Below are 27422 nucleotides of genomic sequence, written 5' to 3'. Positions count from 1 at the left end.
TGTCACCGAATTCAAAATCCATTTATTTAAGGACGTCTTTAACCATGTTGGCAGAAATGTTCAGCTTCAAAGTCCATTCTTTGGCTTTTATTTCTTAATGCAAATGAATCCATAACAGACATGCATAATAAGTGATGAAAGCCGCCAAGACAACTTTCTATTACCACTCTGCAGCATAATGCTAAAAGTTGTGTACAACAAAAACAGAAAAGTGCAGATTTATTAAAAATGAATCATTTATTTATTCAAGCCTGAAAAGATAACAAAAACACAAACAAACACTTAACTGCGGTTTGAAATGCTCAACACTGGAAGAACAAAACCGCTTCACACCTGCTCCTCTGTGTTATCGACATTGAATCAACTAATAACTCCTATATTCTTCAGTACTACCAAACTACAGCCATCCCCGTGGGTGAGATAGGAAAAAAACCTCAAGAATTCTTGGTAAAGTGGTACACCAGTATACCACCATTTCACAAAGCTGTCAGGATGAAAACAAGTTAGAATATCAAATATGACGCAAGCTTTCGGAGTCACAAGGCGTGTTTGTACTCTTGAAGCAAAACTTGTCGTAGAAAAAAAATTAAACTCAAGTCTGTTGATTTGTCTGTCAGTCCATTTGTGTGAGATCAACATGGAGCATATAAATGCTTGGTCCTTGGTTTGTCTCGGATGGGTAAATGTTGTATGTTTAGTCAGAGTCTGCCTCTGAGCTGGCAGGTGTGGACACAGCCTCTTCCTTCTCTTCATCCGATTCCTGGTTAAAAAATATTAAAAGAAAACAGAGGTTAACATGAGTAATGAGGAATAAAGACAACATGTTTTTATTCCCTCTGTATTCTGCCAGTAACAAAAATCCAGATACAATAAAAAATACCAATCGTTCACTTACTTGTGTGATACATTTTGGTCTTGCGTCTCCATTTTGAATATTATGAAAAACATTTCCTTTATTTCAGAATTGCTCGACAACAGGAAGGCGTATGCTTCACAAGGCCGACGCACCAGGAGTTTAAAATCCTGATAAATATTGAAATCCGGCTCGAGCTAGACTCAGATTATTATCACAGATATACATCGGTATCTGTGTATCAGATATACCGGCTAGCTTTTGTAAAAAGTCCTCTTTCCTCCTATCTTTACTTGATTGGGACGTCCAGATTCACTCAAAAAAGTCAAAAACAAATACAATCTCTACATTGATCTGCAACGCAAACTTACAAGTGGTTGAAAACAAATTTTGCACCCTAAAATGTCTATCCATAATTAAATGTATACGACATAACCAGAGACTGACTCACTACAGCGAGCGATGTCTGAATGTTGTGGTGAACGGAGAGAAACGCACAGAAGATGAATCCGATAATGGATTCTGCTGAAGCCCAGCTGACCATTATGTTTGTTATTAATTTACCTTCTTCTTCTTCTTCTTCTTGGACTTGCTCTTGCGGTCAGTGTCTGACGAACTGTCCTCGCTCGTCTCGATGAACTCTCGACTCTTAAAGCTGTCGTTGCCTCCTCCCCGCTCCTTTTCCTTGTCTCCTCCAGCAGACTTCCTCTTCTTCTCGTCCTTCTTACCTCCAGATTTTTTACTCTCCCTAAAAGGGTGAAGGGTGGTGAGAAAAGAGTTACATACATATTAGACTGATTGTTTCGAAGAAAACCCCCCCAAAAAACAAGAGTTTCAGTATTGTAAGCCTTACTTCTTGGAACTTGATGTTGCTCCGCCACCGCCACTACTGGCACCGCCAACGCCACTGGCGACGCTATCTTTGTACTCTTTCTTTGCTTTGTCATACTGCCTCTTCGCCTCTGCCGCCTTTGTGTCCCACTCCTGGAGGACATAGAGAAGCAGGAAAGTAAAGAGCGGATTGAAGAACTTAAGTTTGTTAAAACTTTTTCTCTATGTCCTATTTGGCAAAGATGTGCAAATCTGGCTGTAGTTCTTTGAGAAATAGCACTACAAAACAGTTCGATATCATTCTTTCTTCTTCATTAATTAATTAATTAAATAAATATATATATATATATATATATACACATTTTTAACCCAAAGAATAACACATGATCCACACTGAGTAACAAAGATTGCGTGAAAAAAAAAAGTTTCCTACATTGCATCTAAATTAAAATGATCAAACCTACAACTTGCATACTTTGCTTTTATGTCATGCTATGGTCACAGCCACACAAAAAACACATAATTATCTAGTGTTGTGAGAGCAATGGAGTAAACATAATCCAAATCATCTCTCCTGCTCATTCTCCTGCCTCACCTCCTTGTCGTCTTTGCCCAGTTGTCTCCACATCTCTCCAGCCTTCTTGGAAATCTCTGTGATGGAGATGCCGGGGTTCTCAGACTTGATGCGCTCGCGGCTGGCATTCAGCCACAACATGTAGGCGCTCATCGGCCTCTTGGGTCCTTCTCTCGGCTTTTTCTACTCAGATTAAAAGGAAGGAAAGGATTTTAAATCCTCGAGTAACCCAAACTCTGCATCAGTTTGCAATTTCTAGAGCCGGGAAAAATAAAAATCGCTCCTTGAATCGATATTTCTCACGTTTTCTTTGTCCACACGGTTCTCTCACCTCTTTACGTGGTTTCCTTTCTTTTTTCTCCTTGACCACTTTGGGTTTCTTGACCTTCTTCTTTGAGCCATCATTGTCGCTATCGTCCCCGTCTTCGCTGCTGTCGCTCGCCGACGCATTGCTGTCGTACCTGACGTAGGTGAAGAAACAGAACAGGAAAGTCAGCTGGGTTGAAGAAGCCACGGGGACCGATGAAAAGGACAAACGGACACTAAAATAAAGATCAATTTTACGAAAAAGTCACTTACTCTTCTGCAATATCATCATCTTCTTCTCCGGGGTTAAACGACTCATCTAAAAGAGTGAAACAAGACCGGAATTCAATCGTGCTGATCTTCTGAACACAACATGTATCGCTTACTTCCGGCATACTGAACTGTTGCTCACCGCTTTCGCCGTCCGATTCTTCGCTTTCGTTGCCCTCCTCTCTGATCTTGCCCTCAGCCTTCATCCTCTCCAGGTAGGCATCATGCTGGTCCTCGTCTGAGTCACTGTACTCGTCAATTTTACCCTTCATGCCCTGAAAGTAAACTGCACCGTCAGAAACAAAACACAAACCCAACAGTAACCACTATACAAGCATAGCCATTGGAGTTTCAGGGCTGCAATTAAATCAGCACTTTCATAATTGATAATTTGGTCATAATTGATCATTTAGTCAATGAGATTTAGGAAGATACTGAAAAATGCCAATCACAATTTAACAGAGGAAGTGTCCAACAGGACAAAACCACAAATATTCAATTTACAGAAATCAGCAAACGCACACACTTGAAGTGGCAATTAGTTTGACTTAATATTGGAATTAAACAATTATTAATATTGTAGTATATTTACCTTTTAATTGACTAAATGATTAATTGACAAGTCAGATTCAGCAACTGCACAACCTTGTAATACATTTACAAATAGCTACCTGGTCATTAACATCTTATGTTAATGACCAGGTGAAATTTGTTATTTAGAAAAATGTAGTCTGGAAATGTCCTGTTCCTCTGTATTTGTGCCAAGTTTCTTTAACAAAAGATATCACTCAAGAGTAAAAGGAAGAATCCCCCCCACAGAAAAGCATTGTCTTGTATCTGTATTTCTTCTCCTCTCACATGGGCTTTCCTATCTCCATGCATCAAGGAGCCTCTTATTAAAACACCAACAGGACATAGAGAGCCGGCCCATTCATTTTCATTAACCTTCTCAACTGACCCTGTCACCATGGCAACAGATGGCCTCATCACCAGAGAAACAGAGTTGTCAGACAAACCACGAACTTGTATATACGTCAACTGACAGCATTAATGCAATCAGCACTGCCTATGTTAAGCAGTGGTCATGCCGACAGCTGTGTCGAGTGTTAAAGCACACCAAAATTCCCCGGGCCACACATTAGTCAGCACGATGCAAACAACTGCACGCACGCACGCTTAGTTAACAGAGTCCCACACTCCATCACCCCGATGTCCCATGATTAGTTATAAATCACTTAGCAATCGTATTGGTAATCTTCAATCAAAAGCATGATTTTAAGAAACGATCCTTGGTAACATACACACACGCCATGCAAGCAGAAATCACACCGTTAAAAATCAAGTGTCGTTCAAACATGACGCCCATGACCATACCCACCTTCTTCTACAGGGGTACAAGGACAGACACACAGGAGAAGGGCAACAAGCATCAATATGTGGGATGGAAGTCAAACAAAAGTCATGTAATGTCTTTGATCACAAACTGGGAGATGTTGAAAAGACAAGTGAGTTACCTCTTTGAATCCTCTGTTCTTGATGTTGAGCTTCTTGGCGTTAACAAAGTCAAACAGTTTGCCGTACTCTTCTCTGAAGGAACAGAGAAAGACTGAGGTTATCTTGGCTGAAATTCACTAAATGGATTCAAGGCTTGATGATAAAATCTATATCTCAATACGTTGTCACACTTATCTCAATAACAATGGCTGCAACTTTAAAGTTCCCCACAGACACATTCTTAAATGGAGGTAAAAAGAATACTCGGCTATGATTATTAATATATAATATATCTATCTTTAGTGCTAGTGAAAAATACAATAATATCTAGAGGGATTTTAGTACCAGGTTTATATCCAGAATCATCACACTCTACCATGTTGTCAAAACGTTCACTCTGCTTGTGCAAACTCTCGCTCTCTGTATCAACAAGTCCACTCTGGGCTGGAGGTTTCAGGTTTCTATGCTGCCATTAGTAATTGACTTTGAAATTCATGAGGCATTTTTTAATCTCAGATTTTAGGCAAGTGCACAGACAGTAGAGGAATGTGAAAAAACCTCTCTGGTAACACACTTTGCACAGATTCAAATCAGTATGGTAAAGGTCAGACATTTTTAGGACAGGACTGAGTGACAGGAGCTCTCACCTCTCAATGCTGCTGAAGGTGAACTGATTTCCCTGCTTGGTCTCGATCTCAAAGTCAAAGGATCGCGTTGTGGTGGTGCCTCGGGCGAAGTTGACAGAGGAGATCTCCTCGAAGCGCAAATGCACGGGGGGCTTGTGGACATAGATGAAGCCCCTCTCCAGAGGATAGAGGAGGCCCGAGGACGCCTTGTAGGAGCAGGTAATGCACTGAACCCCAGAGTGACTGTGGAAGAATTAGGCACGTTTAACTGGATTTACTCAAACATAGAAGAAAATGTGTTCCGAATGCGTCTATCAGGTGCTTACCCCTGGAAGTTTCCGGGCACAGTGATCTTGCGGTTGACCAGGGCCTTCATCACCCTGCTGACCATCTCGTACAAAGACCCTGACATGTTTTTACTGAGTTTGCCCTCAAAACGGCGCTCCACGTCCTCCCTTTGAAGACGCAAAAGAAACGACAGGTTTACTATTGTGGAATGAAAATACTTAACACAGGTTTCTAGTGTTGTAAGCAACAATGCAAAGAACATACAAGTAGCTGGTGCTCCTGGAAATGTATGTAAAGTGCTCCTCCAGACCGTTGCTTCCCCCTAGTGGATACGTCAAATCTTGTCCTATCATTGAGCCGTTACCATAAGAGAGCTCCTAACAGGCCTTTTAAACAAACTTCCCAACATGTCTATGGCTCATATTGCACATGGCGACATGTTACCCAAAAAAACATGGTGTCCTTCACTGTCACATACTCACTCGCTCATGTTGAGGGTGAGGCTGAGATCCTCTTCCTTGGAGAAAAGCAGGATGAGGAAGTGATAACGCGTCTGACCCTGCTTAATGGGAGGATCCAGACTTATCTAACAAAAAAAAAAAGACAAACAGGGAGAAAGAGTTTAAGAAGGATCGAGGGTACCAGCAACAGGAAAATGCTTGTTTGGAGTGAAAAACTAAGGACTGAGAAAAATGGCACAAAAGTCCACTTACCACAAAGAACATCTGCCTCTGATCCTTGTGCGGCAGCAGGAATAGACGGAGGACGGTGGTGTAGGGAATCTTGTAGTCAAACGTCTTACCATGGAGGTGAAGGAAAGTCGGGTAGATACGGATGTCGTATCTGAGTGTGGAAAAAAGAGAAATTAGATTGCACTCTTGCTATAGTCTTAACTAAGGTGAATGGCGTAAACACCATCACTGTAGTTAATGACTAACCCGGTCATGTTTGGACTAACCGGAGTGGCTTCCCAAGCAAACACTATCAATGGTTTTGTTTGTAAGACTGGTTTTCGATTGATGGGATAACATTAATGAGGAAATCTGTGAGTGACTTTGCTTTGTGTTGATCTTCTACCTTCCTCTGGGCGTAAGACACTGCAGCTCTTTGAAGATACACACAGCGTCTCCTGTGGCCTGGATCACATCAGCCTTCGACAACACATTATCTGCAAATGCCTGCAGGAAAACAGACACACATTTTAAGCTTTATTATCAAAGATGTACATTTACTTTTTGAAGCACTTTACGAGGAGCGAACTAGCAGTATAAAAAGGAAGAAGCCCATCATTCCTCACCTCCACAGGGTCTTGTCGTTCATCAGCCTGGGCGGGAGGGACGTAGAATCGGACCTCCATGAGGGAGACATCAGTGTCGTCGTTCTGGTGAAACTCCAGAGTGACTTCGTTCTTCCCCGTTGCGCATTGGGACACGTTGGACAGTGGGACCTCGAAAGCTGTACTGTCATTTACTTCAAATGATAACAGTGGTCCTGCGGTGGTGGTGTGGGGGGGGTGACAAATGTCAGTGGCAGCTTACTTTTCAAATCTTCTTTAAGTATTATCAGGGTTCTCAGTACATGAGAAAAAATGTGTTTAGTATGTTTGTTACAGATCAATAGGCTTGCTACTCGCTGCTACTTTGAATCCTGCTCTTCATTGTTAGAACATAGTATATATTAGGAGCTGAAACAAGCAGTCAATTAACCAGTAAGATGGTTTAAAGGATAATTAATTAAACAATTTTTGATCATTCAAATTTCTGCAAACCTTTGCTGGTTCTCAAATGTGAAGAAATTATGCCCACCTGGTATATCAATTAGTAAACTGAATAATGTGACTACTCGTTGCATTTCTATGGACAAAATAATGAATTAAGTAATCTACAGATTAATCGATAACGAAAATAATCTAATATACATTACTTCAGTGACCCTGTGCATACTTAATCCTTCAGTAGCCAACTGGTGAGGACATTTTGTTTGTTACAAATGTTTTGTTTGTTTTTTACCTGAGAACTTGGCTGTTCCCCAGTTCCATCCCTTCACACACATGTCCTTCTCCGTCAGCTCCACCTTGTAGTTAGCCTTGAAAAACTCAGAGATCTTCTCAAAGTCCTGATGGACAAAAGGTAAGAGGGGGCAGAAGACAAAGTTGACAGGAGAGGACATGATGAAAAGGGGTAAATAAATGGAAAAGACAAAAGGCTTCATGTTAGTCAGGCAGTAACACACTTTTGCGGCAAGGGTCAATTCTTAGAAAAACACCCTCCGAAAAGGGTGAGGGGATGGAGGGTTAATTAATCACGGAGCTATTAGAACCACACCCCCAAACTGAGGCCTCTTGGGAACACTGGAGGTGAAGGTAATCCATCTGCCCTCCGTGTCCTCCTCCCCTCCACACCGCCGCTGACAATCAGCCTGTTTATTTATCCTGCAAGCTCACTTACAACTGGAAAGGAGACACAGTCACACACAGCGACAAACACATGCTCAATCACGCACACAAGCACTGTCCTAGCTGTACACACACATGTGGAAGTGATTGTGGTGTGCGAGTGAGCAGGCCAGGGTAGAGACTGTGTGGGAAACAGAGTTTACGCACCTGGATATCTGCCTGTCCATAAGGTTATTAGAGCCAATTAGAGCTCAGAGAGTCTGTCTGTGTGTGTGTGTGCGCACACACACATTCATCAGCGGTTTGTTAGCCAGGATTAAGGCATTGTTTAGATACGAGAGCATGTGTGAGCAGATGTGTAAATGCATTTTTATTTTATTTTTTTAAATCAAGAGTTTGTGCAGAGGTGGCCTGTTTTTGTCGATGTGTGTGTTCATTCCCAGTGTCCTCATCAGGCCTGCTGTTGAGTGTTTCTCTACTCCTCATTACAGTTCTGGCAGATTTGTTGTTGCTCAGCTCATTTAATCATAATAAACACAGAGTCCCCCCCCCCCCCCCCCCACGCACGCACACCTGTATGTCTTTTATAACAACATTTTTCATGCTCTCCCAACAACCTTCAACCTCATTTCATAAAAAACATCCACATTTTCGGACCAATAGAGCTAGCCAACTTCCTGTTGCCTCTCCGCACACAGGAATGGCATTAAATTATTTCATGATCGGCTTCAGGACTTTTCTTTGGGACCTAACACATCAAATTCTGATAATACAACAAGTCATGGCAGTAGGGATAGTTAACATTTGGATGTTATTGATATTAGTACGTTTATCGATAGTCTTGTTTTTTTGGGGATTATTTTGTGAGAAAAATCAAGAAACGACTAAACATTGCTTTAATATTCTTACATGTATGTAAACAAATAGTCTTTCTTGAGCAGCAATACAAAAAGTGCCAAGATCTGTTAAAAAAAAGTGATTAGCTTTCATTTATGAACCTATTCTTATTAGAAAACTCTGTATGGCATCGCTAACAATACAAATGTTGCACATATATGATATATTTTCTTTTACTACTACGACTACACAAACTTGACTACAAAAGCTTTTTGTTCACTTCACAATATAAGCCAGACGTCTGAATTGTTAAATAATGTGTACAAGCAAAGCGACTGTTCAAGAGCTTTACCAGAAGCAGGCAAAAATTCCTGCTTTAAGTAGGAAAACTGGCAATACCTGTGAATTAATAAAGAAGACTATAAATCTGACATGGCTTTTGAAACCAACATTTTACAGAACTGTGGGCACATTTCATCCAGTAACGGCAAAAAATATTGAGGTTTCATTATCAGCTCTGGACAATCTAGACATTATTAAGTACCTATGGCAGGGTTTAATACCAAGATGCAACCATAACATGCAGCTGCATACATTCAATGCCACACTCTTAATGTAAACAATGATGTCTTAGGCCAATAAACATTGAAGCGAAATGAACAGAAGACATGGACGTGCCTCTACAGCCCGACCCTCAAATAGACAATTACAGGTTAGCTACATAACCGGAGAGATTCGTTGTCTTGCTCAAGGACACTTCAGAAGGACAGATGCATCAAAGCTCCTGTATGGCTCGCCAGCGGCTAAACCTCCTGCCAACTCCCGATTACTGACACTGGCTGTGGGATAATAAACAATGACATCATGCCATGTGCTGCGGGACGAGAGGATCCATCTACAAAAAAAAACTATGCTGATTAACCCCAGGAGACGCCAGCGCTCGCAGCCACAGAATCCAGGTTATACCCATTCCTCCATCCCAATTTTATACTTGCGTGCTGACATTCCCCATACACTCAGAGCAGCGGGGGGAAAAGAATAAAAAAAAACTAGGGTGATAAAAACAAATACGACCACAAATGTTTTTCTTGTCTGTCTTCTGAGCCAAATTGTTTCAGTGGATTGATATAAACACTGGACTCACATGAGCCGATGATTACACTGTTTATGGAACACACATGCTAGCGCTGGTTTCCCTCATTAATCCCATTAGGATCTTTGGAGAGAAGAGTCGACTCATTCACATACTTTTGATAACAACCCACACTCCAAGTGTTGGTTGTTTTTTGCAAGATGGTAGCGTTTCTTTCAAGGCAATGTCAGACATGGGATGGGAGTTGTTTACCGGCGGGCCCCTTACTTGTGTTACATCTCTCGTCATAAACACAGCACCGAACAAACCAGCAGAGTGTGTGTGTGTGTAAGTCTGTAATATTCCACTGTTGCCTTGTTCCCCTCGGAGTGAGGTAACAATTACTTCCCAGAAACAGAAAAATACAACCAGGAAGAACGATTTAGAGTCTGTTTAAGGATTGCAACAGGAAAAAATTATGACAGAAGCTTTGAGAGCCTGATCTGCCTAATAAACCTCAAAAACTGTCAAACTACAGCTTTATTAAAACACACTCACCGTGTCCCTGAAGCCGTCATATTTGTGGACATGTCCCGAGTTGGTGGCCAGTTTGATTCCGTGACCTAAACACACTCGCCTCCACTGGGCGAGGTTGAGCTCTCCAGCAGGGATGCTGTCCACCTTCCCCGTTTTGCTGCTCTTATAAACCACATTTTGTTTGCCGAAACGCAGCCGCCCATCATTCTGCAGCGACCAAGGGAGGAGATACAAACAGACATAGGACTTGTGTTGAAATGCTGGGACTTAACGCCTCAAGAAAGAGTTTAATCAATCTCTTTTCAGTTTTACAATGAACAGTCAACTGACAAAAATGTAATCGGCCTATTTTGACAACAGATTCACTGTTAAGTTGTTTGTTTTTCAAAGAAGTAATGCCAGAAATTCAATGGTTCCATGTTTTTTTTTTTTTTTTTAGATGAACATTTTCTGCCTTTCCAAGTCTTCTACATTGAGAATATTCTTGGTTTTTTTGGAACAGTGGTCAAAAAAAACAAGCAATTTGGGCTCTGGAAAGCCTTTTCTGATATTTAATAGTCTACTTAAGAAAACAATATGCAGATGAATGAATTGTGAACATATCTGTTAGTTGCTGTCCTAGTTCTTAAGGATAACTTAATTATTTTGCAAGGAAATTATATTTTTTGTCATCCCAACTTGCAATACAAAATCGATTTTGCCTCTAATCAGATACACTTTTAAATTCAGCAGAAAGCAACATAAAACGGGAATGCACCGATATGTTTTAACTTTATCAATCATGTTATACGAGTTGTAGTACATACAAAGCAGGATAGCAAATATAGTTATTATGAGTGTAGATCAGTCTGTGTATTAGTAATATTCTGAATGGTTCCCATCTACACATTTTGAGAGCAGAGTTGGTTGATGAGGATACTGACCCACGAGCCTTTGAACTCCTGGTAAATGTCGTTGAACTCCAGCGTGTCTCCCATTTCAGCTACAGGCGACTGATCCTCTACAGACAGAAGAACATGAATTACACAGAAGCAAACACCCACAGGGCTGAAATATCAATCACTATGTACACTCTTGTGATGGTGGTCAGACACTAATTGGAGGCTGAGCACCGAGTCCCACTCGAGAGACAGAGAAGCCTCCATGTGATGGTGTCAATACGACAGAGTGTTGTGGTTACTTCTGTTAACTTTAGTTGTTTTATTCACAAATGCATGTACGACTGATGCTAACTAACGTGACACTCAATTTAAAGCACTGGTTAGAGTTGTGAGCTAACTTCAGCTCTCAGTTTCCGCTGGCTGTGCGCGAGCAGTGAGATACAGCGTGCCCACATTGCGATTGTTATTTCCTTCTGACGTCAATCGATCACTAACCGTTGGGTCCGATCGTCCGGTGCAGCGGTTTCTGATAAAAAATAGTAAGTAACGTCCATGCTGGCTAACGTCCATGCTAGGCTAACTTGAACTGCACAAGGTGCGCTTGTTTTCCTGTAAGTCGTGGCGCTGAGTTCGACCGACACCTCAAGCAGAGCGATAGGCGACACTGACTACAGGCGCCGCCCCGCTGGAGACACAGCGAACATCAAATCGAGCGCTCCAGCTGAAACTAGGCCGTTGAAAAGAAATCAACTGATAATCAGCTAATTTTGTGAACGAAATAGCTCCACGTACAGCACGTGGGTGGAATATGGCCCCTTGTTACAAACACATGTATCAAACTGAGTTCCTAAACAAGCGATACAATACAATTTGAAACTTCATGTCTTACTGTCAATGTGATGAGCAGCTTCGCCTGTTTCCCGCGTGTAGCACCGGGAGCTAGTGCTACGTCACAGGAAAGAATTCTGGTCTGTTTGTATGTACTTCCGGTTTGGTGAACAATTTCTCTTTTCTTCAATAAAGCCGTACATTTGAAAGCATCCACTCTGCGATGTGTTTCCGACGCAGCGGTTTTATTGTAATTTACGCATCGAGTAGCTCCTGGCAACTTCTGTGTGAAGACTTGAAGTTGTTGCAGAGCAGACTGCAATGACCACTCATCACCTTTAGGTGGCACACGACACTTCTAAAGAAGTAGTATATAGTAGTAGCCTATAGTAGTTTATAGTATATGCATTTCTATTATATTTTCTATATTTTTTTCCTTTTTGTCAAAGGTGTAACATACAGTACAATACACAGAGTAGAACAGTACAGATGTCGCCTTTCTCTAATTTTTTAAGTCACAGTCCAAATAATTATTTGGATTTTGAAACCGCATGATATCAAACGTAATATGACTGCGGCAAGGGCCTGGATCAAATACAACTCAAAAGATAGCCTACTCATGTCCTGATTCACATGACTTTACTTGTTCTTGGGCTTTTGGGCAGAAATCAACTGTTTGGCCATATACCCCCTAACCACTCTAGTCTATACATATCTGCATTTACTAGATAGTACATTTTAAATTTAAATGAAATAAACCATCTTAAGAACTGGGCCACGGTATATTAAGTCATGATCTAATGTAATGTAAAATGTAATTATGTAGCCCAAACAAAATTTGAAATTAAATTAGACCAAAACAGTTTACAGAAAAGAAAGAAAAAAACATTTAAGTTGGACCCAATACAAATTGTCATCTAGTGAGGCTTCTCCTTGAATTTCTCACCTCGTGCACGCACACAATCATGCGCGCGCCATGGTGTGAGTGCTGTTGGTATGCTGAGTGACAGCCTGAGGTGAGAGAAGAAGATCACCGTAATCCACGTGTCAATAAAAACAACTAAAAGCCGAGGAATGGGAGAAGAAAGAAATGCCGCGGAGCAGGCAAACACTTGCCTTCATCCTCCCCCTTTCTCAGAAACAGACAGAAAAAACAAACGGAATATTTCCGAATGGGGACTAAGTATATTCAATGCTCCATTGATAACTTGTGTCGTAACACAGTTTATGGGAGGCCTCTAAATTTATAGGCCCTAGCGTCCATATAATCTTCCTGTCGACAACTATTCACATTATAGGCTGCTCAATGAAATCTTACCCCGATTTCTGAACCGTGTATCGTCAAGGGCTTTTTACTCCTATATTCCACGATATTTTAAAGTTTTGATTCACATATGGCTATACATTATTTTAAGATTACGTTGGGCTTTCTTTTGCATAAAGACTATGATAAACAAATAATTGCTCTTAATTGTTTACTGTTTTTTAAAATACATTTAGAGAAAGGCCCACGAATAGCCTAATAGAGTAAAGGCTACTGGTGGAAAATAATTTAAAAAATGAATTTTAGGCGATTATAAAAAGGGGAAGAACACGGCCATAAATAAGAGAGAAAATGTAATTCCTTATTTGCAGGATGATTTGAGGGTCGAAGGGTTACTAGGTCCTTCTGCCTTGCAGGTATCTGATCCAGCAAGACGTGCACCTTATTAAAGGAAAAGCGGATTACAGATCAAACGGCCGCAGTCAGATCGCGCTCAGGAGGATGACGAGCGGAGAGAGACATAAATGAGTTGTGACAAGTCCCGTGGTTCAGCTCGGCTCTGTGATGCGTCAACCTCGTGAATCACCAGCGCCGAGGAGGATAACGACAGAAGGAGAGACGGGGATGGGGAGGAGGGGAGGAAAAGAAGAAAAGGGGTAGAAAAAGAGGAGGAGGCGGAGGTACATAAGACTCCACCGTCATTCAGTCTGTCACACAGACCACACACACCAAGTCAGCGGAGCATCAACGGCTCAACCTCATCCTCTGATCAATGAGATTTAATCGACATCACCTGCTTTTTCCCCTCCAGCTCATCCAAAGTTGTGTGAGGAAGGAGAACAGATCTAATTTATTCAAAGTTTCAAGACAGCGAACTAATCTACAAAAGGAAAGGAGACATTTTTATCGGGTTATTTCAGCTCTTAAAATTCACCAGTGGATAAACTTGTGAGAGCGAACTGAACGGAATAAAAGGATTGGGATAAATGAAAATGTTTTGCGGAGGTAAGTACATCAATCCAAATACTTTTGTTATGTGAATAAAAGAAAGAAAGAAAGAAAGAAAACACTTAAATAATGTCCTGCTCTAATAATTACGTTATTATTATTATTCTGTCGCAAATTTCCTGTCGATCGTCAATATTGTGAGATATTGTGAAAAAAACTTGGATGCAGACAAGTGTTTGCTGTTTTTTTGCACACTTAATTTTGATATCGTGATGTGGTTTACTTGCGCACCGTCTAGAAAGTAACTATCTAATTACAACAATGGACTTATATTCCATTCAATTTGTGTTGGTTATCTAGAAAAAAAGAAATTGAAAAATCTTGAAAATATTTCCAACATCCAAAATTTGTTGTATTTACATTACAAGATTTATGTTGAAGAAACAGATGGGTTCGGTGGCTCATCAGCAAGCCTCAAAGGTTACCAAATAAATAATAGACAGAAAAAACTGCATATTGAACAGACGTGTTCAACACAGAAGCAAACTTTAGTTTTCGATATTTTGTTATATATTTTTTCTTTAACATAGTGAAGGGAGAATGTGAGATTAACAGACAACAAAGACAAAAGAGTAAAAGGACTGAAAGAAAGTCTGTGTGTGTGTGTGTTAAAAAGAGAGCAGTGTGTGTGTGTGTGTGTGTGTGTGGGGGGGGGGGGGGGGGGGTTAAAAATGACAGGGGTTGAGGAGGTCAGAGGCAGCTTAAGCCTCTGTCTAGTTAGCTGTCAGTGATATGAGAAAGTACATGATTCACGTTAGTCAGGGTGTGAACGCACACACACACATGCACACGCATGCACGCATACACGCACACGCACACGCACACAGGCACGCACGCACACACACACACACACACACACACACGCACACACTTTTCCCCCTGGGACTGGAGCGGCTGCTGCTCCATGTCTATGAAAGGAAGGAAAAGGAGGTGAAAGAAAGATAATACAGAAGGTTGGCTGCGTGATGAAATGATGCGCTGAACTGAAGCGCTGAACTGAAGATCACCAAGTTCCTCTGTCTCTCTCCCCCCTCTCCCTCAACTCCCGCCACCCTCCCACACCCCTCCCTCCCTTCCTTGCTCTCCTAGATGGTCACACCATGAGGCCAAATTTGCTGATGGCTGGCTGGTTCACATGACGTGACCACCTATAGACAGGAAGAGTAAAGAACAAACTGCTGCTCCCTCTGATATTCAGAGCAAATAAATACACACAGAGCTCAGCTGTTGAAGAACATGCTGCCTTTGACACACCCACACCCACACCCACACACACACACACAAACACACACACACACACACACACACACACACACACACAAACACACACACACACCTCCCCAGGTAGACACACAAAACAACACGTTCCCACACATAGTTGCACATGTTTTTTCTCCTTTTAAATACACATACCTCCTACACACACACACACACACACACATACACACACACACATACACACACACACTCACACACACACACACACACACACACACACACACAGACAAGGCCTGTTATTGCTGGGAGGGTTGAATTAGTGTCGGTGTGTTTCAGATAAAAGCGTTAGTGTGTGTTGGAATAGCGAGTTAAAACACACCCGCCAAAAGGAGGAAACAAAGGAAGAGTGAAAGGAGTGAGAGAGAGAGAGAGAGAGAGAGAGAAAGAGCAAAGGATGTGGAAAGGAGAAGAATAGTGAACCTTTCACATCTTTTGATTCGCTCAGCACCATCCTCAATTCTTCACGGTATATATATGGATGTCAGGAGGATTTGTGGAGGTGGGGTGGGGGGCTGTGTGTGTGTTGGGGTGAGAGAGAGTAAAGAGAGGTAGAGACAGATAAAAGTAAATAGAGAGAGAGAGAGGGAGAGAGGAACTGGCGGTAGAGGGGTTAATGCAGTGCAGATTCCCGATTGACAGAAGTTAGCAGCACCCAGAGGGAAAGAGAGAGGAGAGAGCAGGGGGGACTGATATAAAATGAGTCGGTCACGCTTTGAACAGTTACACATGCTGTTTACATTTTTCCCAAATTAACATGGCCCCTCGCTTTAGAAAACTCTCCCTCTCCCCTCCACCAACTCCTTTTCCTCTCCCTCCTTCCTTTAAAATCCTCTCTTCCTCCTCCTCTCCGCTGTCTCTATCCTTCAAGACCCCAAAATATCTCTCCTCACTCCTGATTCAGGTCCTGAATACCACAACGTAAAATACTCTCAAGTCCCTAATTTATTCAGTATAATCAGCAAAATACCTTTAAAGCATTAAAAGTACTCATTATGCCGGAAGAATGGCCGCTAGGTCATGATGGAGGTCATATAAAGTTTGTATCTACGCCTGGGAAGTTTAAACAGTGCATTGTGTATTTTAAATGCTCATTTTAAGTAACTCACTAGTTGTCAATTATTAAAAAGTTCAGTGTTTTTCTCGGAAATTTTGTTGAAGATGATGAGCATATAACTTTATTAGTAATCTCCAGAGGTGAAATTAGTTGTGTCGCTCCCACACAGTAACAAATAAAAGATACTCAAGTAAACAGCTCAGCAGACAATATATAAAAAGACATACTGCCACACCAATAAACTAAGACATGTAGCTCAGGAGCATTTATGCCATGAAATGAAAATAAACATCCATCCATCCATCCATTATCACCCGCTTATCCGGGGTCGGGTCGCGGTGGCAGCAGGTTCAGCAGGCCGACCCAGGCTTCCCTCTCACCCGCAGCACTTTCCAAAAATAAACATATTTATACAATAAATGAATTAATATATGAAATACCATAACTTATGCACATAAATAAATTGATTAGTAAAACAAGTGATGAATATTGAATAAAACAAGTATTTTACATGGAAAAAAACAACAACTAAAAAATCTGCCGGTGCCTTTGTCAGTTGACCAATCAGTTCTTTGTTCGAGAATGTCAGAAAAAAGTGAACTTCAAATCCCCTGTTTTGTCCACCAAAAGTCAAATATATTCAGTATAATATCAAATTAGGCAAAGGAGCAAATCCTCTTATTTGACCAGATGAAACTGAAAAAAAACCTCAATGATGAATGATTTTATTTTCTGTCGACTGACAATTATTTGACTAATTGTTTCATTACTACCTCAGAACTGTAAGTACATTACTTAGTTTATTTCCTACTTTCTGTGAAACAAATTTAAATCTTGTCGGATTCTATTTTGAATTATTATTTAGGAGAAAAGATAGGGAGCAGCTGGGGACACAAGGGGGTTCAAGCTGTAAATTAAAAACCGAAGGTCTTTAAGGAGGGAGTGAAAGATGTAGATGGAGGGAACGAGTGGAGACAATTAGTGAAAAAAAGAGAGGGACACGGTAATTAGGGAGAGAAAGGAAGGAGACTTTAAGAAGGAGGTTTGATGTTTCAGGAAGATTTAGGGGGAGAGGGGGACAGATGAAGGGACAACGAAATTGAAACCAAACATGGCGATAAAGTTTGGAGCAATTGGAATCCACATATTAAAAAATATGGATGGATTGGTTTATAAGGTGAAGAGGGAGACAGACATCGGGGTAAGAAGGGGAAGTACACGTAGGACATTGATTTTACGACCAGTGAGACACAGTTTCACAGAGAGTTTCTGAGCATAAACAACAATTTTATTGGATTTTTTAATTGTTTTCTTTCATCTTTGTTTTTTGGATCATTGATGTTGTTTGGCTACCCCAGTTGTCTGACCGGTGCCAAGAGGATCAATTTTAAATTCAATATGAACAAACTCCAGAGCAAGGAATGTCATGGGACAATAAATGGGAAAATGTCTTTGTTTATATGCATTTATTCAGGATAAGGTTGTGCATACATGCTCCAGTGCGCAATCTGGATGCAAGTGTGTGTGCACGTCTGTGTGTGTTGAGTTAGTAAAGGAATGCACATTTGATTGAGTACAGACTGCACATAAATCTGGCCTATAACTGTACACAGACAAAACACCGACCCTGACCCCAGACTGTCAAACCCACCACCCTCCCCCCCCCTCATCCAACGCGTGTCTCCGTCCACTTCCACTTTGGCTCATCCCTCACATCAGCGTGTCGATGTTTTTATGCCCCTGGCGTCCGGCACAGGTGTGTTTATGTTTAGGATAAGCCTTATGACAGAAGGCAGAATTGCCACTAGGTACAGTAACACAGAATAATTAAATAACTGTGCAAGAGACAAACAGCTCCTCTGAGTTTGGTTGTGATGAGTCTTTTCTGTCAACAAAGCCACAACAAGCCTCAATGATCCTCTGGGTCCGTCTCTGACAAAATGACTACACGACAACACATATGCAAGACGGGTGCACATTCTCAGAAAGACACATCAATTAAACATTTCTAACAAAAGGAAACAGATAACAAAAAAAGTAACAATGTGGGAACACAAATCTGTGATAAACTATCTTGAGTATCAGGTTCACTTACTAGCTTTTTCTGGAGCGTTCAACCATGTCCCACAGTCTGGAAAATGTTTCAGGTGTCAGTGCAGAGGTTTGGTTGGTGACACCACTGAAGAGGAGTCTGGGATACAACTTAAACCTCTGGAAAAAGCCAGTAGGTAAAGCTGGAGTTTATGGTGCATTCACACCCACTGATAGCCAGATCATTTAATTTGCCTAAATAAGCAACTTATTAAAACATGTAGTAGTTTGGAGATTAACTGATGTTATAAAATGAACTGAACAGATTGGCAACCTATATAAAACAATTATCAGATCGTAATCAGATTTCATTCAGCCTGGATTGAAAAACACACATTAAAAACATTACACATAAATCTGATTAAATCTGATTACCGGGTTTAATTAAATAACATTTATAGCCTCCTTACTATAAGTTTACATTTAAATCTGTCATTATAATCACTCCCAACATGGCATGTAACGTGCATGTAGCATGAAACATGGCTGGATACATCATGTGTCTAAGGTTGTCTAAAATTGTCCTCCGATGTAGAAGAGGAGTCCTGAATAGTAGACGACACTAAAGAGTGAAGAGTGAGAGGACGTAGCCTGCAGCTTGTTGTTTTGGTTCTGAAGAAACCCACTGCAGTTTCAACATTTTGTTCCAAAATCCGGCTGCATGGCTTGATTAATGTTAAATCATGTCAACGTCTAACAATGTAGGTTCACCAAAAGTATGGCTTGACAATAGACTGTAGTTATCGTAAGAACTGGAAAACGTAACAATTAAACATCTAATTTGGGCCGGATTCGAACATCTTCGACAAGACACTGATGTTTTCTTTCTGTTTAAGACTTCTTTCAAGTGGTTGGAGCAATGAAGGGCAACCTCTTTTGGCTCTGGAGCTACTTTTTCCTGGACCAGACTGGAGAGATTAACTTGCACATGGTTTTCCCACAATTCCAAATTCTGTTTAAGCGCTTGTTTGAAACCTCAAGTGGTGGTGCATGTTGGAAAAGATGAAATTCTAGTCCCCTTGGATGGAGGCAGCACAACGCCCTCAAACTCTGGGTCACTGGTTTACCAAAACACCGTCTGTGTAAATGTCAAGTGTGTTACAAGGCTCTTTTTGCCCTGAACGCAACCTCACACCCTATAATTCAACTCTGAACCCTGACCCTGCGCTGATATTTAGTTTTGACCTATTAGGAGCTCAGAAGCTCTGGCGCCTGAACCTCATGTTGAGCTCTGTAATATAGATGGCAGCCAGACTCCAGAGTGCCAGATCTGACTTTAAAACCAGCGAACAAACCCTTAGTTAAAAATATGATCTGTTGTGAATAATGGAGCTTCCCCGTGGGTGAATAATTTGTGAAACCCTAATGCATATGTGTGCCAAAATATGTTTCACACACACATAAGTGCACAGAGGCGGGTCATTGTCGGCCGTTGTAGGGAACCCCTGTGTTGCTGTAATGCAATCCTCCCACGGAGAATGTTCTGGTTTCAACCCTACCCTGCGGAGTGTGCTTTCACTGCCAGGTACACAGCCCCACGCCTGCAGGGCTCCCCTTGAAGTCGGGCTATACGCCGACTTCAATGTATATTGCTCAATGTAATGTTATATAAAAACAACTTGGCCCTATATGGGTTTGAGTTATCTCAGTTTATGGTACAAAAGAGCAGTTGTTTTTGGCGGAGGATGCTTTTAGACATGTCAGCGCTCAATCACAACAACAAGAGGTTTTCACGTCTGGCAATCATCTCTGAACATGTGGCTGCAGACGAAAGGAAACAGTTTGGAACAGTTTGGGTTGAGTTTTTCCTCAGGAGAATTTTCTTTCTGCGTCCCAGGCTCCTTTTTTTTTTGGTACCTGTTTATTCCTTCTGAATGCAACCCTTGTTGCTCGTGTGTGTCCTTTTCCTTCAGGGCTGTTTACTCAGAGATGTCGTGTTGATTTCGGAGTGTTTAGATGCTAATGGAGGAGGAGCCCGTGGCTTGATGAGCTCCAAATGTTCAGGGGTTGCTGAAAGATGCTTATTGCTTCTGACAGGTGATGAGGATGTTGAGGGTGAGGAGATTGGAGAGGGCTTGGCTGTGGGGGTTGTCCTAGTTGACTGATTTTAAGGTGTGTGTGGGAGCATAAGAGTTGCCTGGGTCCAACCAGAAAATATTCTGGGAGAAAGCTTTGATGTAGCCGATAACTCGTGGTCCACAGGTAATGGAAGATCTACGAGCCATGAATGAGGCACTTCTTTTCCACTTTAAATCAAGCAGTTGTTTGTTCAGGTTTTGTCCGTGTCACACAAGCATTTCTAATCGTGCTTTAATTTCAAACTGCCGGTTACCCAATCTGTCAAGTCAATTGATGAGTACAACTTCAGCAAGCTTGAGCTTGTTAGGCTAAAATTGTCACTACAGTTACTCGTTGTTACCATGTCATCATCGCAAATCATAACATAATCAAATGGGTGAACATCAATGTATTTGGATGATTTGCTTTCTTTCTGATCACTTTACATGTTACATGGGTAAAGGCACAGAAGACAAAAAACTATATATGACAATAATTTTTTTATAATTTTCTTCAGTGACACATTTTCTAATGCTCACTGCAATTATAACACAGCAGACTACACATATTTATGTATTGAGTAGTGCAGAGTGCATAATATCATGAGGTTTCTACCTAACTCACGCATACCGATGCATCAAATGTAAGTGCTTGAGTCAGAAGAAAAAAGTGTTGACTGTTTTAGGTCAGAATTTGTTTTCCTAGAACCACTGAAAACGTGTTGAATGTTTAAACCATTTAATGTTCATCCTGTGGGGCCCATCATGATGGATAGATGAAAGAGAAAGAAAAAGGGGCACTAGAGGGAGAGTAGGAGAGCTAATCGGGGTTAATTGGCTGTTATTTTTCCCCGAGGCAGAGAAGAGATAAAAGCGTCAGGAGAGAGAAGTGGGGAGGAGAAAGGTATGATGTCAGAAAGTAAAGAGTGCAGTGAGGGAGGGATTCAATTGATGAAGCAACGAGAGGCCCCAGGTGAGTCAGAGAGAGACAGAGAGATAGAGAGAAGGTTGACACACATTGTGCAATACTTATTTCCCACCTGTTGAACAGCAGCATGTTTTGTCCATAATTACAAGCATGAATCACTGCCATACCGTCTGGGTGTCAGGAGGATGACGGAGTGCAGAGAAGATGGAAAAGGATGACAGAGAACAGAGACAAACAAAAGAAATGTACGTCGCGCTCAAGCGAGGGAAAGAGAAAGAGAGTTAGAAAGTTAAGGAGGGAGTGGGAAAGGGAAGGCGTGCAGAGACAGCAAGCCAGGGACAAAGATAAGTGGACGTACATGAGGTCCCTTAATGTTGAAAACCACCTTTCTAATCCAATTTTCTCTGTTTGAAATCAGAGATGAGGGGACTAAAAGGCTTCCAGTGTTACAACCTCCGTATTCCCCCCCCCCACACACACACACACACGCACACACACACTCATAATCATTGTATACAATGTGAAATCCACATATAAAATTACAACTACAAACATTCTCACAAACACTCACAATCACTCTGGAACCTAAACAAGAAGTCCACAGCAAACATACAACTGATACAAACACATTAATGTTTGTGATTGTAAAGAAAGCCACATGTCTGTGTTGTTGGGATATCAGTTAGGAATGTGTGTGTGTGTGTGTGTGTGTGTGTGTGTGTGTGTGTGTGTGTGTGTGTGTGTGTGTGTGTGTGTGTGTGTTAAAGGGCTGTTTGCCCGACAGGCTGGTGCATTGAGCATAGGAGCCATTTGTCTGACTGTCTGCAGCCATTAAGTGAGGTTTTATTTGAAGGCAGAGTAAACCTCCGACAGCCAGAAACCTCTAAAATTAGATTGGAAACGGAAAAAGCTTTATTGGCAGTGTCAGATGACTCTGATCCGGCAGTATGTAAACAGACGAGGCCATCGCTATAGAGACAAAGAAATAAACCAGAATATTGTAAAAAATAAAAAAATACTATAAACAGTGTGATGGTGCAGCGACCGGGGCGACATTTGGAAACATAGCTGGAGGTGATTTTGGTCTGTTGAGCTCTCAAATCATCATGATAATTAAAAACCAAACATTCAAGTTATATAAATCACCGAATGAGAAAATAATGTCTGAGATAAAGTTCATCTCTTTGTTATGATTACAAATACCTCTGCAGTGTGTGTTAATTATCACTTGGACACCCATGACGCCTGTGTGCTTAAAGAAACATCTCATACTGTCTGTCTGAGTTTTAATCATTTTTTATTTCTCCACAGTGCATCAACACCAACTCATCTTGCTATTGGCTGCTGCCATGGCGACGGCCCTGGATTCTTCACACAACCTGGCCAGCGAGAGGAGTTCGATAGAAAGCACGTACGAGCTGACCAAATACCTGGAGTATCAGCTCAAGGAAATCAAAGACATCTATGTGAGTTGTGTTTTGTGACACCTTTCTGTTTCTGAGTTCCCATTAAAGTGCTTAAAAAACGATCTATATATACTATCTATATAATTTATCACATGAATCCGCAGCTCCTCTCTGCTTTATGTCATTTTCGGCCCCAGCACGCAGCGGTTTTCACTGAGAAACCTCTAAAAACCCTCAGTACACTACCTGCTCAGCACCAAACCGACTGATACAGTCAGAGATAGCTGGTGAACATAGTGGAGCATTAAGCAGCTAAAGAGGCAGATATTGTCCTCAGGAGTTGGTAGAGATGAAAAACAGAGCAAACAGAGAGTTGATATTGGTCAAACTAATTCCAAAGAGAACAGAAAGCTACTTTAGAAGTTGACTTCCTGGTTTAATTATGATCATCTGTACGTGACCACAGTTTTCCTGTGTATTGATGTATTATTACAGACATGACAGAATCACTCACTTTCAGATTAAGCTCCAAATAAAGTTGTTTAGATAATCTAACTAAACTGTTGGCTAATTGACAAACTGTCTGATATTATGTTTCTGGGCTACTTCCCAATAGCAAGGAATCTGTAGAAAGTGTACACGTTCTCAACCTTTCGTCTGATTTGTGTATATCTCCTCCAGCTGACCTACCTAGGTCCTCCATTCAACGAGAAAGACTTCTCCCCTCCTCGACCCAACAGTACCTCTCTGTCCCTGCCCAGCGCCGCCACCCGCCTGGAGCTGTGGCACGGCCTGGAGAACCAAGCTCGGCTCTCCCAGAACCAGAAGGCCTACTCTGTCCTGCTGGCAGCAGTCAGGGAGTTGGCCCGCTCCACCCTCTGCCCCTCCCTCAAGACCTCCCTGCTGCACTTTTGCACAGGCCTAGATGGGCTGCTGGGCTCTATATCTGCACTGATGACCACCCTCGGTTACGCACTTCCTCCTCCATCTGCAAACACGGGGAGTACCGCTAGAGAGCTGCAGTACCCTTTGAGGGTGGTAGGGGCCGACCGACCTGCTCCACTGATGAGCCAGAGCCTTTACAGGTCCAGAGCCAGGACCAGGACAGAGTCCGCTCAGCGTTACAACCAAAGACGGAGCGGGAAGACGGTGGTCAGAGGAGAGCGGGAGGACGGTGTCAGAGTAGACCTGGTGGAGAAAAGAAGAGGGAGAGAGGGGAGGAGAGCGGACGCCACCGCAGCTGGAGGAGGGAGTGGCGGATCGAGGGAGAAGGGAAGAGGAGAAAGAGGGAGGAGAGTGAGAAGGGAAGAGCCAGAGAGCGGGAAATGGTCTCCCAGCGAAGAAGAGAGAGTAGGGGAGGAGGAAGATGAGGAGCTGGAGCGAGAAGTAGGTGAGGACGGATGGAGGAGGAGAAGGTTGTTGAGTATCAGCGAGGATGGAGAGGAGAAGGAAAGTCAGCCTGAACCCTGGGTAGAAGTGTCGTACCCGGGCACAGACAGCTCCAGCTCCCTTGGACTACCAAACATCCAAACCCACAATAATCAATACAGCTACAACCTGAACTCACGTCACACTGACACACTAAGAGAAGAAGATGGATTTATTATGGAGGCACGCAGAGGGTTAACGGTGGAGGAGGAGAAGCAAACATACATGGAGGCTCCTTACTCCACTTTCCATCATCAGCGTCGGCCTCCTCGCTCCCTCCTCACTCCCACCCTCCAACCTCCTCTGTCCACCCTCTCCTTACTCTACCAGTTTGGAGCAGGTGAGGAGCACACCCTCCTCTCCCAGCCGGTTCCTCTGTCTTTACAAAGGGGCACCTCCCTCCTTTCGCCTCCACTAAATCCGCTCCTTTCCTCTGCCTCCTCTGCCTCCTCCTCGCTGTTGTCGGTGCGGCCGACAATGAACGACTTTGCCAGGAAGGTGGAGGGGTTTTGGATATTGAGGGAGCTGCAGAGTTGGCTGTGGCGGTCGGCGAAGGACTTTAACCGCCTAAAGAAGAGACTCAGAGGCTGAGACACTGAGACACACAAGTGCAGTATATCGGAACATCTATGATTTGCATACATTCTGAGTGGGAACAAATTGAGAGTTTAAACAGACAAAAGCACATAAAAGCATTCTTAACTCATTCATACAGTACTGGAATAAGTGAATGAAGGACGATTTGGCAGGTCAACAAGAAGCATTGATGGAATATAAAGCCAAAATATTACCAGCACTGTCACCCGCCTGATGCACATAGAAGCTCATTGAGCGAGACACACTGAGACTGGGCTGAGTTACCGGACTTCACGGCTCATAGATCAACAGAAATACCACTGTAGGTGGTTAGACACACACACAGACACACACACACACACACTGAACACAGGGGTAAGCCAAGTGACAGTGCAGCCATTGAGTGAAAACTGATTCAGTGACCTCCAGATGTGTGAATCAGCAAACTTTCTCGAAAGGAAGAACACTTCTGAATGGGTAAAAGACAAAAGGAGAGGAGGAAAAGCCCAGAGGGATGAAGAGGAGGGGATGAAGAGGCAAGGAGAGGAGAGGAAGACGGGAGGAGGCGTGAGTCAGGACATGAGCAGTGGAAATAATGGGCAGAGGGGTGTTGCTGAGTAATCAGAAGTCGGCTGGTCAGTTACAGTAACTCTACAACAGCGCTACACATACTGTCCAGACAGAGAGGTGGTCAAACACACACACAGGCACACACACGCACACACACACACACACACACACACACACACACACACACACACACACACACACACACAAACGCACATGCGCACTTATTGTGATTTTTGGAGCTCAACCATTCACTTCTACGCTGCTTTTGATTCAGTGCACACTCATTTGTGCCACTTTTTAATGACTTAACTCCATAACAACAAATGCTTTATTTAAAAATGTTTTAGAATATAATAATTTCCCCTCAAAAATACCACCGTTTTGTGTTTTCTGTAAAAATAAGTATAGTTTGACATTTTGGGAAATATACTGTACATATATGCTTTCTTGCTGAAAGTAAAATTTGAAAATCAGTACCACTTTCACGTTTGTACAATAAAATATGTAGATGTGAAACAGCTCGCCTGACAAAACCCACCTTCAGCACCTCTAAACTAATTAACATGTAACATCTTGTTTATTTAAAAGGGTTAAATTAGCATGTTGCAGTCTTGGAAATATCCGGCGCATAAAACCATAAAACTACAAATGTCTGTTAATTTTACACTTGTATGGGACACATGATTGTGGCATGTAACTTCCTCTGTCAAGTCATTTTGTGTACAGTTATGTGTATTTGACATTTAACATTCATATCCAAAAGACATGAGAGTGGAAATACATCTTCACATCTAACTCTCAGAAAGAACGCAAAGGTTGTCTAACTATTCCTTTAAGTAACTTCACACTCCTCAACACAAAACATTGGCCACATGGATGTGAATCTTTTGTGCCTTTTAAAACATGAAATCAGACACTTTCTCCTTTGGCAATTTACAGATGTCTTCATTTGTTTTTCAGAATAATGTCCAATTGTTATGTCTCTACAATGTGCCTTGGATGATGTAGCTAAAGGTTATGGATCATATCTCTATAATATTTATTGAACAAGATGTTTATTTATTTTTCTCCGTGGTGTAAATATACTGTATTGTAACTCAAGAGAATAAATACTAGCTTTTGTACAGAGCATGGTGTTATTGGTCTTTTGGGAGCCCATTGGGAGGGGAGACAAAAAAAACAAATGCTTATGGGATTTTTGTTTGCACTGGTTTCAGTTTTATAGGGATGGTTTCAGGTGATTGACACAAGGGGACAGGAGTTTGGGGTCGGGGAAACAAAGGCTGGCTCACATTCATGACAAAAAGTAAAACAAGAGAGGCGGGGTATGAGAGAGTTTTTATTTGTCGGTCCTGGTGAAAATTTACGATCTCATTTTTCCTTTCATCTCTCTTTTCCCACCTCCCACCGCATCATCCCTCCTCCCACACTATCTCACGAAGCTCCTTCCCCCCCCAAAAAAAACATCTCTCTGACCTGTGACAGTGAGGGATTTACATGAAACAGGCACAGGTACAAACCCGCCCCCACATAATCCCACCAACCGCTGGGCTCTCGTTGAGTCTGTGTTGCCGCCACGCTCCGTGTTTCTGTCACTGTCTCTGCCTCTTATCATCTTTGCTCTTGTCTACCACACGGCGACTTGTATCGCTTCCTCACCTGTTATCCTTTTTCTTTCTTTCTTATTTGGCTTTATTTATCTTGACTGCTCCCCCTCCCCCCTCCCACGTGCTCTGCAGCTCACTGGCTCCCTCTGCTCGCCCCAGGCCAGTTTTTAAAGGATCAATGAGAATCTCCTTTCCATCACCTTTGAGGTACACACCTGCACACAACAGCACATGCCTGGCCTGACACACACACACACACACACACACGCACACACACACACACACACAAATGTGGACCATGTCCAAGCCAGTGCCCATCAGATGAACCTTGAGAAGCAGCATTAGCTGAGCAGGAAGTGACTT

The 27422-nt window shown here is 42.2% G+C and overlaps 2 protein-coding genes across 3 annotated transcripts; one reads left to right on the top strand and one right to left on the bottom strand.

The window, feature by feature from the left end:
• Window positions 1-218: 218 nt before the first annotated feature.
• Window positions 219-12123, bottom strand: ssrp1a (structure specific recognition protein 1a). Of its 2 annotated transcripts, XM_034543433.1 has the most exons (19): window positions 11854-11972; window positions 11007-11083; window positions 10105-10290; window positions 7252-7357; window positions 6540-6733; window positions 6320-6420; window positions 5956-6085; window positions 5725-5828; window positions 5281-5409; window positions 4976-5197; window positions 4349-4421; window positions 4213-4218; window positions 2977-3109; window positions 2838-2883; window positions 2590-2719; window positions 2280-2441; window positions 1707-1837; window positions 1418-1601; window positions 219-760 (listed from the first exon to the last, which is right to left on the bottom strand). In XM_034543433.1, exons 2-19 carry the CDS (start codon window positions 11058-11060, stop codon window positions 695-697), a joined length of 2157 nt encoding a protein of 718 aa, XP_034399324.1. In that variant the 5' UTR covers window positions 11061-11083; window positions 11854-11972; the 3' UTR covers window positions 219-694. The 2 variants fall into 2 exon arrangements, with proteins under 2 accessions (XP_034399324.1, XP_034399325.1); XM_034543434.1 differs by lacking the exon at window positions 4213-4218 and having other exon boundaries at window positions 11854-12123.
• A 1661-nt stretch (window positions 12124-13784) lies between these two features.
• On the top strand, window positions 13785-26518 carry clcf1 (cardiotrophin-like cytokine factor 1). Its single transcript, XM_034543424.1, has 3 exons — window positions 13785-14061; window positions 22784-22938; window positions 23560-26518. The coding sequence occupies exons 1-3, from the start codon at window positions 14043-14045 to the stop codon at window positions 24895-24897; spliced, it is 1512 nt and encodes a 503-aa protein (XP_034399315.1). The 5' UTR covers window positions 13785-14042; the 3' UTR covers window positions 24898-26518.
• Window positions 26519-27422: the final 904 nt, after the last annotated feature.

This window comes from Cyclopterus lumpus, chromosome 10 (genome assembly GCF_009769545.1).
Source record: "Cyclopterus lumpus isolate fCycLum1 chromosome 10, fCycLum1.pri, whole genome shotgun sequence".
Classification (NCBI taxonomy): Eukaryota; Metazoa; Chordata; class Actinopteri; order Perciformes; family Cyclopteridae; genus Cyclopterus; species Cyclopterus lumpus.
The sequence above is the reverse complement of the archived record's forward strand: the minus strand, read 5'-3'. Positions and strand labels throughout refer to the sequence as shown.

Excerpts from the sequence above, each read along its gene's own strand:
- clcf1 (XM_034543424.1), top strand. Across the intron at positions 22,939-23,559 it reads AGGAAATCAAAGACATCTAT|CTGACCTACCTAGGTCCTCC; the intron begins GTGAGTTGTGTT and ends TATCTCCTCCAG.
- ssrp1a (XM_034543433.1), bottom strand. The coding sequence starts at position 11,060 with ATGGGAGACACGCTGGAGTTCAACGACATTTACCAGGAGTTCAAAGGC. Across the intron at positions 10,291-11,006 it reads AGGAGTTCAAAGGCTCGTGG|AATGATGGGCGGCTGCGTTT; the intron begins GTCAGTATCCTC and ends TGGTCGCTGCAG. Across the intron at positions 1,838-2,279 it reads TGGGCAAAGACGACAAGGAG|GAGTGGGACACAAAGGCGGC; the intron begins GTGAGGCAGGAG and ends TATGTCCTCCAG.